Source organism: Gossypium hirsutum, chromosome D12 (assembly GCF_007990345.1).
Source record: "Gossypium hirsutum isolate 1008001.06 chromosome D12, Gossypium_hirsutum_v2.1, whole genome shotgun sequence".
NCBI lineage: Eukaryota > Viridiplantae > Streptophyta > Magnoliopsida > Malvales > Malvaceae > Gossypium > Gossypium hirsutum.
This window is the reverse complement of record NC_053448.1, coordinates 51,064,518-51,079,324: the sequence shown is the minus strand read 5'-3', so window position 1 is coordinate 51,079,324 and position 14,807 is coordinate 51,064,518. Positions and strand designations below refer to the sequence as shown.

Sequence of the window (14,807 nt, the reverse complement as noted above, 5' to 3'; positions counted from 1 at the left end):
CTTTCAACAACAAATATAGAAGGGCAAAATTGGAAGAGGTAGGGAGTTTAATTGTTGATTGAATAAAAGGTGTTAGTTTGGTGTCTTAACAATTAATTATTTAATTTAGGTTTTTCTTTTTAATTGTACCCCTCAAGTCTCCACAAAATTCTTCTTTGCCCCTGCAAATACCAGTGATGGATCAAGTCAATCATCATTATATGATTTTTAAATAATTTTAAAACCTGTTTAAACAAATCTTCCAAAAATAATATCATGAATGAAATAAAGTAGGAATTCTATTACATTCTTTGTTGGTTGAAAAGATAAATTTACGAATAATGTTTATAGTTATAATTATATTAATGTAAATAAAATACCATTAATATTTTATCCTATCATTCTTCTTTCTATCTAAAAACAAAAAAGAATGGTTGATAAAAATTCTTTCAAAAAAAGGAAAAAGTAATGGATATTTATTTTCAATTTCCATACTAAATCATTTCTCCTCTCGTCTCTTTGTATCACCTTTTCTCTCTCACCAACACCATTCTCTAGAACTCATCTGAAAAATTCTAAATTTTAAAAAAGTTAGAACAATGCTCCCACCCCAAATATCTCTATGAATACCTAATTATAAGAGGGGTTTTTTTTTCTTTAGATGTTATGTTATTGGAGAGAAAGAAAAGATCTCATTTAATTAAACTATGGCCATTTCTTTTGCCAAAATATCTTCTTCCACTATTTTGTCCATATTAAAATTTTATTAGATAAGAAGTAGAATGAAAATTATAATAGAATCATGAGTTATGTTTGTAATCCATGATTAAAAATGGTTACTTCTTTTTTTGCCTAATTAACCCTTAATTATATATACATAACAACCAGATTAGATCGCTAAGCAACACAAAGTAAAACAATGAAAGAATGATAAACAGAAATTCATTCATAACATTGAAATCCCCACATTTGAAAAATCTCAAACTATGCCTAACCTAAGATTGAAAATAAGCCACGTCGCACATCTAAAACTTTTGCTTAATTACTTTCAATATTGAATGTCAGATGATTAAAATTTCAGCATAAAATAATTACACTTTTATCAGCTGTTGTTATACTGTCCACAAGCTTCACGATTGAAATTTTGTTTTTTTTTTTAAATAAAATTTAAAAGTTTTTCTTTCTCATCCCACTTAATATATATATATATTGTGCTTCCCTTGCTAATCAACCCAAGGTTAAAACTACTCATTTGTTAGTCTCTCCTTTTCCAAAAATTCTAGCGTACACTTCCTAATATAAGCTTTTTATAAGTTTTCATATAAACCAAAATTTGTAACCCATTATTCCCATAAGCTTCTAAAATTTCGTTAGATATTTTTATATACCAAACATTTTTAGTTATTGATTAGAAATTTTGATTTACCAAATTCTAGAATAAAACAACTATTGCCAAGAAGGTTGCCGTCCGCCACCATCGGTCGCCTCTCTTTGATGGCTAACTGATACCAAAAATAATCTACCCTAACATTTAAGAAGGTTTTGCCAAAATAAGTATAACAGCCCGATTTTAAGCCTAGTTGGAACCGTGGTTTCGGAACCACAAATCCGATAAAAAAAATTTATTTATTATATTATTTTTATGGTCTACAATTTCACGGAAAGATTTTGTAAAAATTTCGTTCGAAAATTTCGACGTTTGAGCACTCAATTTAGTCAAAAGGGCTAAATTGTAAAAAGTGCAAAAGTTGAGTTCTAGAAGCTAGAGGTGTCAAATTGCTATGAAATTTTAAATTGGAGGTCCTTAAATGGTAATTAGACCATTGGTTTTATGGACAAAAAGAGACATGAAATAGGTGAAATAGGATATTTTTAAGTTAAGGGCATTTTGGTAACTTGATAATTAAAACAAATTAAAAAGAAAATAAGGCCAAAATCATCTTCTTATCATCTTCTTCTCCAGGAGTGCTGGCCGAATATTATGTGGACTCCATGGTTAGGGTTTGTTCATTCTTTCAAGCTTCATGGTAAGTCCGTTTTAGCCCCGTTTTTCTTGTTCTTTATATTTTTAGAATCCCGGTAACTTGCTTAAGCTATTTCTATCATTAATTCGAGCTAGAAATTATGTTTGAAAAATTACCCATAGATGAAAGTGTGAATTTTGATGTTTCATGATAGAATATGAATCTTAGAATTATGTTAAATGATTTTTGCTAAACGATTTTCAGCGAAAACGAGTGAAACGGTATAATTGTTAAAAATTATTATTGTTCATAAGTGCGCTTTAGAGAAAGAATTTGATGTTGCTATAGAAGGAAATATTGTTCAGCATGTCATAAAACATAAGAAAAAGAAATAAAATTTAATTTTCGAGCCTAGGGGAAAATCGTAATTTTGTGAAACTTTAGGGGTAAAAATATAATTTTTTCAGAATGTGATTTTTGGACTGGATTGAATAATGTGAGTGTAAAATAAGTTAAATGTGTTATTATAAGTCAAGAAAGACAAGGAATTGACTTTGATTAGTGAAAAAGAAAAAAATGGGAAAAAGTGAGAAATTTCTCGATTGAATATTCGGAATAAAAAGGGATACGAATGAAGTGACAGAAATGATCACATGTGTGACATGTACTGTGTGTAGGTCACTATGTGAAAGTGAAAGTGATGGTCACGTGTGTAGTACTATGTGTAGGCTACTACGTGTACCGGAATGAAAGGTCACATGTATAGTACTATGTGAAGGCTGCTACGTGTATCGAATGATAATAGTTAAATGAGTGGTACTATGTGCAAACCACCGAATGTTCGCTATTATACTGACATGTTTAACGGGATATGAGAAATTGCAAACCAATAAGAATATGCGATTGAGATGCGATGAGTTGCAAAAAAGTCACTGGAGTGATGAAGTTTTGTACCGTGCTTACAAAATAAATTGTTATAGTGTTATGTGAATGAGTGAATTTGAAACAGAACAGATTTGGACAGTGACAGTGACGTTACTTTGAAAAATCACCAAAAATAATAGGAATTAAGTTAGTGGTTGAGTGAGATATGGAATTAAATCTTAATGAGTCTATTTTTACATAAAAGAAACAAAGCAAGCAAAAGAGTTATACATTTTGAGATATTTGAATTTTAGTGGGGAAGGGTCGGATTGATTTTAGAATCCCCTATTCTGACTTTGGAAAATAATTAAAAATTGTACAAAAATAATTATGAGTTATGATTTATATGCTTAGAATTCTTAATGAGTCTATTTTCAAAAGAAACAAACAAAAATATCATCTGAAATCTGTACAATGAGATAATTTATTTTTAGTGAAGTGAGGTCAGAGATGTTGAGCAGTGAAATAGGGGAATCTTTAAAGAATAAACTGTACAATTGGCCAAGTAAAAAATTCTGAAAATTTTATGGTAAGAAGGAATGTGAGTCTAGTTTCGGGGAAAATTAACAGAACTTAATTTGGAGCTCTTTATCTTCGGATAAAAATGTTTTAGTGACTCTGACTCAAATAGACAGTTTTGAATTTAAAAATAAGTGAATAGTGAAATTATGTATAATGCTAATTAAGCATGTTTTATACATAAAGGATGTGAAATGGAGAGGAGGAGGAGGATAATAAAATGTATGAATGAATTGTGTATAAATGGTCATATGCCCGATTATAATCGGTAAATGTTAAATTGAATGTTTTATATGTATTGATACTAAAGGACTATTGCGGTATTGAAAAGCAATTGATCAAATGTTTAAGAAATTTAGTCATGATATTTATATGTGTGAAAATAATGATATATGGATGATTATATCATTGAGGTTGCATTGATTAATTCGGTTTATGTGATAGAAATGTCAAGAACATTTGTCTTTGATATGTGATGATCATGTAATGCCATGAAAATTTGCTTATTTGTGTGGTTTAAAATATATCTATATTTTGTTATATAACTTATTTTGTAATCTCTTTGACAAATGATAAAAATTAATTCAGTTACTATGTGAGGTGAATTATGATTTGTGAAGCATATATATATTTGGCAATAATGGATAAAATATATTTATGTCATGGGTGAATGGTTAAACACTTGGGTTAGTATAAAGTGTATATTTAGTAAGGTTTGTTGGAAAAGAAATAACAGGTTTTGATTTATATCGAATAGAGAAAATTTGTACTATCTTTGTGGCTAATTTTGTTAGCTTTGTGAGAGATTAATGGATAATGTATATATATGTGACAATTAGCTTACTAGATAGTGAGTAATTGATATATTACATTAGTTAAAAAGGAAAATTTGACGATATTAGAATATGTAATGATACGGATAAGTTCAGGTACTCAGGACGAATTCAACAAGTAAGTGAAAATTTATAAATTCATACGACGATGAAGTGAAAGATTGTGAGTATATTTAGCCAAGAAAACCCTAATTAACGACTCGAGAATAACAACTTGAAAGTTTTAATTTAGATGAAATTTTACAACTTGGTTTACTACGGTTAAAAGTGTATATGTTCTAGTAATACCTTGTACCCTATTCCAGCATCGAATACGGGTAAGGGGTGTTACAAATGTAATAGCCCGATTTTAGGCCTAGTCGGAACAGTGGTTTCGGGACCACAAATTCGATGAAAAAAAATTTATGTTCATTATATTTTTATGGTCTATGATTTCACGAAATGATTTTTTAAAAATTTCGTTTGGAAATTTCGACGTTTGGGCACTCAATTTAGTCAAAAGGACTAAATCATAATAAGTGCAAAACTTGATTTCTAGAAGCTAGAGGTATTAAATAGCTATGAAATTTTTAGTGGGAGTTCTTATGTGACAATTAGTCCATTAATAAGTTAGTGGAAGATATTTGTTTGGTATTTTTGAAATTAGTTTGAAAAGAAAAGGGCAAGTTGGTAATTGAGTTAATAAAGGTATAATAAGACAAAATTTAAAAGCTATCATCTTTTTTTTCTTTCTTCTTCAACCGTTTATGAAGAAAATTGGCAGCCATGGATGAGCAAACATTCGGCCAAGCTTCTATGGTCCATCTAGGTACAATTTTTATCCCGTTTTTAATGTTTTTTTACATTTTTAGAGTCTTGGTAACTTAATTTAGCTAATTTTACCATTAATTCGAGCTAGGATTTATGTTTGGAAAAGTACCAATAGTTGAAAAGTGTGTATTTTGATGTTTCATGATAGAATATAAAGCTTAGAATTATGTTAAACGATCTTTGCTAAGCGATTTTAAGTGAAAACGTATAAAATGATATAATCGGAAAAAAAATTTTATTGTTCATAAATGCACGTTAGAGCAAGAATTTGATGTTGCCATAGAAGGAAAAAATGTTTAGCATGTCATAAAATATAAGAAAAAGGAATAAAATTTGATTTCCGAGCCTAGGAGCAAAAATGAATTTTGTGAAATTTTAGGGGCAAAAATGTGATTTTGCTAAAATATGATTTTTGGACTAGATTGAATAATGTGACTGTTAAATAAGTCAAATGTGTTATTATATGTGTGAAATTGAATTGAATAATGATTGAAAGTGAAAAAGTGAAATTATGAAAAAGTAAAATGTGCAACAAAATAGTTTTGGATAGTAACAATAGTGTGACTTTGAAAAATCACCAAAAATGGTGGAAATTGAATTAGAGAGTGAATAAGATATGAAATGAAAGATTAATGAGTCTAGTTTTACATAAAAGAAACAGAGCAAGCATAAAAGTTATAGGTTTTGAGATATTTGAATTTTAGTGAGGCAGGGTCGGATTGATTTCGGAATCTCCTGTTCTGACTTTGGAAAATAATTAAAAATTTTAAAAAAATAATTACAAGTTATAATTTATATGCTTAGAATCCTTAATGAGTCTATTTTCAAATAAAACAATCAAAAATATCATCCAAATTCTGTACAATGAGATAATTCATTTTTAGTAAAGAGAGATCAGAGATGTTGAGTAGTGAAACAAGGGTGAATTTAAAGAATAAACTGTATTAATTGGACAAGTAAAAAATTTTTAAAATTTTTTGGTAACAATACATGTGAGTCTAGTTTCGAGGAAAATTAACGGATCTTAATTTGGAGCTCTGTAGCTTCGGATAAAAATGATTTAGTGACTCTGACTCAAATAGACAGCTTTGAATTTAAAAATAAGTGAATAGTGAAATTATGTATAATGCTATTTAAGCATGTTTTATACATAAAGGATGTGAAATGGAGAGGAAGAGGAGAAAAATAAAATATATGAATGAATTGTGTATAAATAGATGTGTTAATTTGCTTAGAATGAACTATGTGGTTATGATGGTACTACATTGATGATGAAAACTGAGTTATATATATGTATTTATGAGAATAAGTTAGAGGCTTTACGGCCTCATTATCACTCCCTCATCAGTATTGTTTTATGATGAAAATTATTTTTATGAGACAGATATGTTTTTCAACTGAATTAATTCTGAAAGTATAGAAGTAAACACTTAAATGTTTGAGTGAAAATGTATTGATTATGAGTTGAAACTCATAAAGGTATGAATCAAAGAGTATAACATTTTGTTATTGATAAATGCTATAATTATATGAGCACATGAGTTATGATATTTGGATTATGATGCTATATAGAAATTTCGATTGTGAATTAGTGATTTGAGTTGGCATATGAATTATGTGTTGAGAATAAAAGTGATTAAAAACAAATGTTTATTAAATGCTTTGAGAATGTGAAATTAGTAATGAATTGGCTATTTTGTGATAGTATGTGTCACGTGCATTTATGTGTAGGATAAATTTGAGGTTTACTAGACTCACCCCCCATATCAGTAAAATGTTACAATGAAATTTGTAAAATTTTGGTTGAATAAGCTTATGAGTGCAGTGTTACAGAAGTTTGTGTACGGAAGATTAATAATGTGGTCGGAAAAGTGAATGAATTAGCAAATGAAGACAATATAAAAAGAGAGAGAGATATTGGATAGTTTTGAAAAATACTCAGATTATGTAAAGTTGCTTTCACAAAAGAAGTTAAATCTGATTAAATGATTTATTCAGGTGTGATATTTAAAGAAAGAATTAATCGGAAGTTTGTCTGGATCGATTTCTGTTAGTAAAAAGATAATGTGAAAATTTTGATGACAGAATTAGACAATTGAGTAATGTTTGTATTGTATTAATAGCTGAGTACAGTAGCTATAATGGGCTAATTACTATGATTCCTTTTAGACATTCTGTGTGTACAATTATCCTCAGAAGTATATGTGACCGTTTAGTTTCAAAAAGAATTCTTATCGTATAAGAACATTAGCTAAATATATTAATAGATGAAAGAATTACTGGTTTGTTTGGGTTATGTTTGACATTGCCATGTCTTTTTCTGGTATTTATTCCCTTGTGTGAATATGAAAATCGACTATAAAGTCTGAGTGAGGCTAATATTTTGTTTCTACTAGCTATTGTTCTGTTGAATATACGTGAAGATTATATTGCCTCTTTTACTTTAGATTCCAGTATTTATGTGTCACGTGCATTTATGTGTAGGATAAATTTGAGGTTTACTATACTCACCCCCCATATCATTAAAATGTTACAATGAAATTTGTAAAATTTTGGTTGAATAAGCTTATAAGTGCAGTGTTACAGAAGTTTGTGTACGGAAGATTAATAATGTGGTCGGAAAAGTGAATGAATTAGCAAATGAAGACAATATAAAAAGAGAGAGAGATATTGGATAGTTTTGAAAAATACTCAGATTATGTAAAGTTGCTTTCACAAAAGAAGTTAAATCTGATTAAATGATTTATTCAGGTGTGATATTTAAAGAAAGAATTAATTGGAAGTTTGTCTGGATCGATTTCTGTTAGTAAAAAGATAATGTGAAAATTTTGATGACAGAATTAGACAATTGAGTAATGTTTGTATTGTATTAATAGCTGAGTACAATAGCTATAATGGGCTAATTACTATGATTCCTTTTAGACATTCTGTGTGTACAATTAACCTCAGAAGTATATGTGACTGTTTAGTTTCAAAAAGAATTCTTATCGTATAAGAACATTAGCTAAATATATTAATAGATGAAAGAATTACTGGTTTGTTTGGGTTATGTTCGACATTGCCATGTCTTTTTCTGGTATTTATTCCCTTGTGTGAATATGAAAATCGACTATAAAGTCTGAGTGAGGCTAATATTTTGTTTCTACTAGCTATTGTTCTGTTGAATATACGTGAAGATTATATTGCCTCTTTTACTTTAGATTCCAGTATTTATGTGTCACGTGCATTTATGTGTAGGATAAATTTGAGGTTTACTATACTCACCCCCCATATCATTAAAATGTTACAATGAAATTTGTAAAATTTTGGTTGAATAAGCTTATAAGTGCAGTGTTACAGAAGTTTGTGTACGGAAGATTAATAATGTGGTCGGAAAAGTGAATGAATTAGCAAATGAAGACAATATAAAAAGAGAGAGAGATATTGGATAGTTTTGAAAAATACTCAGATTATGTAAAGTTGCTTTCACAAAAGAAGTTAAATCTGATTAAATGATTTATTCAGGTGTGATATTTAAAGAAAGAATTAATTGGAAGTTTGTCTGGATCGATTTCTGTTAGTAAAAAGATAATGTGAAAATTTTGATGACAGAATTAGACAATTGAGTAATGTTTGTATTGTATTAATAGCTGAGTACAGTAGCTATAATGGGCTAATTACTATGATTCCTTTTAGACATTCTGTGTGTACAATTAACCTCAGAAGTATATGTGACTGTTTAGTTTCAAAAAGAATTCTTATCGTATAAGAACATTAGCTAAATATATTAATAGATGAAAGAATTACTGGTTTGTTTGGGTTATGTTCGACATTGCCATGTCTTTTTCTGGTATTTATTCCCTTGTGTGAATATGAAAATCGACTATAAAGTCTGAGTGAGGCTAATATTTTGTTTCTACTAGCTATTGTTCTGTTGAATATACGTGAAGATTATATTGCCTCTTTTACTTTAGATTCCAGTATTTATGAGTGACATTGATCTTTCTAAACATTTTCTGGGATATTATCAGAATACATATCATTCTACATGGGTTGTAATTTTCTGATTTTTGTATAGCTTCAGATGTTGAAATATCGCTACCCTGGTTTTCTTATGATTCTATGTGATTATCTGTAAGAGATATCTATTTGACGGAAATTACTATATCTATTATAATTATAATTTATGTTCTGAAATTTGGGAGTACTACAGTACCGTTACCAGGGTTATATAAGTTTTGCTTCTACATCGATTGTTGATCAAATTATATTTGATTTACTCCATGTTAAAATACTTTATTAATAGCGGGACACTGATTAGAATCTTAGTTGTGAGTATATTTAGCCACGTAAACCCTAATTAACGACTTAAGAATAACAATTTAAAAGTTTTAATTTAGATAAAATTTTACAACTCGGTTTACTACGGTTAAAATTGTATATGTTCTGGTAATACCTCGTACCCTATTCCGGCATCGAATACGGGTAAAGGGTGTTACAACAAAAATTGAAATCAAATATAAAAAAAATCGTAAACTAAAAGACAAAGCAACTAATGGTCTAAATTTGAAGCCGGTTCATGTAAATTGCAGTGTCTCTTTCTGAGTTTCTGCTCATTCGGTAAGGCTTCCCAAATTAGCCTACTTCTCTCTCTTCTATAGGCATGGCCACAATTGCATCCGGTGGAGCTTCCATCGGCCTTATCAATCCTTGCAACTCCCAGCAACTTATAAAACACCCATCTCCGTTTCTTGGCACCAAGTTCAAACTCAAGCTCTCTTCCAAAGCCAGCCCCTCAATTCCTAAGACGCTTGGAGTTTTGTCCTTGAAAGCTCAACTCATTGATGCAGTTCGTGATCTCTTTGTGGGAGTAGGGGTGGGGTTGCCATGCACCGTCATGGAGTGTGGTGATATCATATATAGAAGCACTTTGCCCAAGCCTGATGGGCTAACCTTAACTGTGCCGGGTGTTATTTTGGCTGTGGGTGCTTTGTCTTATCTCTGGGCCACTCCAGGTGTCGCTCCTGGGTTTTTCGACATGTTTGTTCTTGCTTTCCTTGAGAGGTTATTTAGACCAACTTTCAAGAATGTGAGTTAATTCATATCTAGTTTTTGCGGGTTCATATTTCTCAATGAGGATTTGTTTTATGGTTAAAAAGCTTTGTTTCTGGTTTTGCAGGATGATTTTGTTTTGGGAAAGAAGCTGGGCGAGGGTGCTTTTGGTGTCGTCTATAAAGTTTCATTGGCTAATAAGAAGACTAATTCAAAGGTTAGGCTGCGTGTTTGAGAAATCCACTGTGTAAACAACTGTGTTCCTTTCATAATTCCTTTACCTTTACTTGCATGCGACAATTAATTATCAATCTACTATTTGAATTGGGATGTTAAGCTGTTGAATTTAGTTGCGTTAATTAGAAAGTACTTTCAGATATTTGATTTTGCAAACAAAAGGAATTGGTGTATGTTTACTTAGGCTTTCATGGCCACTACTCAGAGGCAATTGAATAGACTCTTTGCATGTTTAAAATAGTGGAATTGAATATGGGATGTCAATAGTTAACAAATTTAAGGGTTTTATTCATTGTCAGAAAGATAGTGACTTGGTGGTGAAAAAAGCTACGGAATATGGTGCGGTGGAGATCTGGATGAATGAGCGTGTTCGAAGAGCTTGTGCAAACAGTTGTGCTGATTTTCTATACGGCTTTCTTGAGGTCTTAATACTTATGACTACTCTCAATAGATAAAGTTTAGTTTGATTTCTGAGGGTAATATCATTTAAGCCTTTTTCTCTTCATACTGAAGCTGTTACCCTTAAACCTCTTGTAGGGTTCCTCAAAGAAGGGAGAAGAATATTGGCTTGTATGGCGATATGAGGGGGAGGCCACACTTTCAGATTTGATGCTGAGCAAAGAGTTCCCTTACAATGTTCCTACTTTCTCTCATTAGCTTTTTTTCCTTAGGAAACTTGTTTATCAAATAACATGTTAATCCTCAGTGAATTTTGCCCCTTTTCTGCCTTTGTGGTGTAATGCTATAGGTGGATAGTTAGATTATTAGATGCCATTGAATGTTAACTGCTTTTCTTGCTAAGGACTAGCTAAGGGATTTAGTACTTTTGACTTTCATAAATCAGCACTTTATCTTAGTTCAGTTTAAGCTTTTTAATTGCCAACTCCTTTTGTATAATATCAGGTAGAAACAATGATACTTGGGGAGGTTCAGAACTTGCCCAAGGGCTTGGAAAGGGAAAATCAAATCATCCAGACTATCATGAGACAGATCTTATTTGCCTTGGATGGTCTTCATTCAATTGGAATTGTGCACAGAGATATTAAGCCACAAAATATTATTTTCTCTGAAGGTAATAGTAGTAAGCTTGACTTGGTTGATGAAGATTTTTCTAATGCAAGAATTCCTAGATTAATTCTTTGCTGTTTTGGAACTTGAGTAGGGTCTCGTACATTTAAAATCATTGATCTAGGAGCTGCAGCAGATTTGAGAGTGGGTATCAACTACATTCCAAAGGAATTTCTTTTGGATCCAAGGTAAATTCCCTATCTATAAGCTACATAGATATTATCTAGAATGGTTGTCGTTGTAATGCAAGGCAGTTAGGGCTTTAACCTAAGAATAGGATTTGATCCATGTCATGCTGCAAAAGATATTGTGGAATACAAACTTATGAAGTTCATCCTTTATAAGCTTCCCTCCCTATTACACTACTTCAACATTTCATGCTTTAACCCTTGTTTCATTTACTATATATATAGGCGGGTTATTCAACAGTACAGAGAACTCAACAGCTCAAGAACTTCATTCTTTAAAAGTCTACATGTTTTAGGCTCAAAATCTAAAACATTTCAAAGTAACGAAGTAAAAAAAATCAATTATAACCATCACATAATGCACAAACCCTCCATAGTTTCATTTTTTGTTCTTGTTTATCGGTATAACACTATTGTAAAGCATTTGTTTTCATTTGATATTGATTGATTTGCCCTGGCTCCAGTAAACCAACACCCAAATGATATGTGAATACAAATCAAACAATGCGATATTGCACTATTATCAGATCATGGACCTTAAGTTACAGGATTACTCCTCTATTTCGTATTTGCATAGAAAGATTAACAACTCTAATGACAATTTCTCTCGATAGCTCTTTCTCAGTAACAATTAATTATCTGTATTACTTGGTTCTAAAGCAATGGTTGATCAACACTTGAGCAGAAATTAACTGCAGATAGGTGCAATGGGGGTGAAAGGGCAAAGAGTCGTTTATGGTTTTGTGTTTGGAATGAGTGAGCTGAGACCAATTTCTGTTGGAGTATTGCAGTTTTCTACAAGAAACTCTTTAAATTGACATCTGATTGATACTTCAAAACATAGTATCCAATTCCATATAATTTCTTCTTTAGGGATTCAATTTTCTGTGTTTTCTTAGATATGCTGCACCAGAGCAATATATCATGAGTACACAAACTCCTTCTGCACCTTCTGCTCCAGTGGCAACTGCACTTTCCCCTGTTTTATGGCAGGTTTGTCCCAGTAGATTCTTCCATGTCTATTTTCACCTTTTTCTTTCATTGACACAGATTTCTGTTGTTGTTATTTGCTAACAGATGAATCTGCCGGATCGATTTGACATCTACAGTGCTGGTCTCATTTTCCTTCAAATGGTGAGTGGTAGATAATGCTCAAGTAGTCATATTTATTATTATTATTATTTTCTTCTTGAAAACCTTTTTAAGGTTTTTTGCTAAATTGATGCAAAAGATGATGCTGAAAGCAGTTAGAAGTTAATCTTATCTAAATTAACATCACTTTTGATATTAAATTTTTAAGTAACAAATCAAAGAGATAGTTTGCAAAAAGCAGCATTGGTGGATTTGTGCTGGTAAACTTCAAGAAATGAATGGATTTCCCAAGTCAAGTTCTGTACTACGATTGTAGTCTGGTTTTAAGTTGATTTCTGCTGTATCAATGGGAAACATGGTCAAAATTTAAACAAAAAAGGAAATCTCAAAATTTCATTAGTGAATGAAAATCACATACAGAACATGTGAGAAGTGTGAAGATGATATGCTAAAATTATGCTTACTTGAGAAAAAAAATCTTTTATAGGAAGTAGTTATGCACCATCAACAATCTATAGCTTCAAATGTATATGGTTAAACTTTTTAATATCTTTGGTTTAGTAACCTTCTAAAGTAGAAGAATCCATAATGCATGCTACTTCTGGCAAATGTATAATTTCTAGTTGTGACATTTGTAAATAGTAAGACTGTTGTGTTATAAGACACCGAGGTTGCAATCAAAATACATTTAATAGTTTTCTTGAAACAGGCATTTCCATCTTTAAGGACGGACAGCGCATTGATTCAATTCAACCGTCAGCTAAAGAGGTGTGATTACGACTTGGTTGCATGGAGGAACACCGTCGAGCCTCGTGCAAGCCCTGACCTCCGCAAGGGGTTTGAGCTGCTGGATTTAGATAATGGGATAGGATGGGAACTTCTGACATCAATGGTCCGCTATAAAGCAAGACAAAGAATCAGTGCAAAAGCAGCACTGGCTTACCCTTACTTTGACAGGGAAGGGCTATTAGCTTTATCCTTCGTACAAAATCTGAAGTTGCAAGTCTTTAGGGCTACACAGCAAGATTATGGGGAAACTGCCAAGTGGATAATAAATTTAATGGCAAAATCTGGAACAGAGAAAGAGGGTGGTTTCACAGAAGCACAGCTTCAGGATCTCAGAGTCTGTATCAAACTATAGTTAATTAGAAAAGCATTTTTTTTCAAACATCATTAACTAGATAACCTTTTAAACTGATTTTTCTCATCATGGTGTAGGATATAGAGCCTAAGAAGAAGGCGAGTCCACAAAGAAATGCTCTTGCTTCAGCTCTTAAACTTCAAAGGAAGATTATTAGAACATTGAATGAGAGCATGGATGAGCTTAGCAGACGCAGTAAAAGCCTATGGTGGAGCAGGTGGATCCCCAAAGAGGAATAGAGTTTGTATATGTACATAATTTTTTTCCCTTTCTGTTAACTGACCATTCTCATGATAAGAAACGTAGCTGGAATATTATAGGAGTATTTTGTGAATGATATAATTAGTTGAAGTCTATATAGTTCTAAATCAACCGAAATTGCTATGAAGCTTGCTGTGTCCTTTGCATTAAATTCTGAAGATAATAAGCCAATTGCCAAGAGTTTTTCGAAGTAGTCAGTGAAACATCCTACTCTCACACTTATTATTCAAGAAACCTAGATTTGAATGATTTTTCCATGTATATCAAAAAGACCCATTTGCATTGAATCGAAAATGGTCATACGGGAAATTAATTCAGGTGATGTGCTAAAACCTACCATTGTACAATGACCAGCAATAACACCCACGATCATCTAAAACACATCCAAGCCTTGCCCGAATAATATTTTTATATAAAAATAAATTTAAAAAATATAATACATCAAATACACTAAAAACATTAAAATAAATGTTTCCCAACAAATAGAAAAAATATACTTAAATAACATTAAGATAAGAGTAATTTAGCAATTAAATACCTCTAAAATAGTAGCAAACTTAATAATAAAACAAGAATTATATAATATCTAAATAATAACAACAAATAATAGCGATATAATAACGAAATGATAGCAAAACAATTAAATACAATAAAAAAGCTGCAACAATATTTCTTTTCTACAAATTCGGGTCGGGCCAAAAAAAGCTTACTCGAGGCCTGACTTATTTAGAAAACGTACCTTATTTTGTACCCAAACTCA

The 14,807-nt window shown here is 31.3% G+C and overlaps 1 protein-coding gene across 5 annotated transcripts; it reads left to right on the top strand.

Annotated features, from left to right (window-relative positions):
* The first annotated feature begins 1,931 nt into the window (after window positions 1-1,931).
* On the top strand, window positions 1,932-14,174 carry LOC121224198 (serine/threonine-protein kinase STN7, chloroplastic). 5 transcript variants are annotated; one of them, XM_041107017.1, is made up of 11 exons: window positions 1,932-2,006; window positions 9,670-10,097; window positions 10,188-10,277; window positions 10,597-10,719; window positions 10,835-10,933; window positions 11,201-11,369; window positions 11,460-11,553; window positions 12,453-12,546; window positions 12,631-12,687; window positions 13,355-13,768; window positions 13,864-14,174. In XM_041107017.1, exons 1-11 carry the CDS (start codon window positions 1,961-1,963, stop codon window positions 14,023-14,025), a joined length of 1,776 nt encoding a protein of 591 aa, XP_040962951.1. In that variant the 5' UTR covers window positions 1,932-1,960; the 3' UTR covers window positions 14,026-14,174. The 5 variants fall into 5 exon arrangements, with proteins under 5 accessions (XP_040962951.1, XP_040962955.1, XP_040962953.1 ...); XM_041107019.1 differs by lacking the exon at window positions 1,932-2,006 and adding an exon at window positions 4,921-5,027 and having other exon boundaries at window positions 9,601-10,097; XM_041107018.1 differs by lacking the exon at window positions 1,932-2,006 and adding an exon at window positions 4,923-5,027.
* Window positions 14,175-14,807: the final 633 nt, after the last annotated feature.

What these genes read in the sequence shown, in the direction of transcription:
- LOC121224198 (XM_041107017.1), top strand. Translation starts at nt 1,961, where the DNA reads ATGTGGACTCCATGGTTAGGGTTTGTTCATTCTTTCAAGCTTCATG. An exon ending in TCATTCTTTCAAGCTTCATG is followed by an intron (nt 2,007 to 9,669) that starts GTAAGTCCGTTT and finishes TCTCTTCTATAG; the next exon opens with GCATGGCCACAATTGCATCC. An exon ending in ATAAGAAGACTAATTCAAAG is followed by an intron (nt 10,278 to 10,596) that starts GTTAGGCTGCGT and finishes ATTCATTGTCAG; the next exon opens with AAAGATAGTGACTTGGTGGT.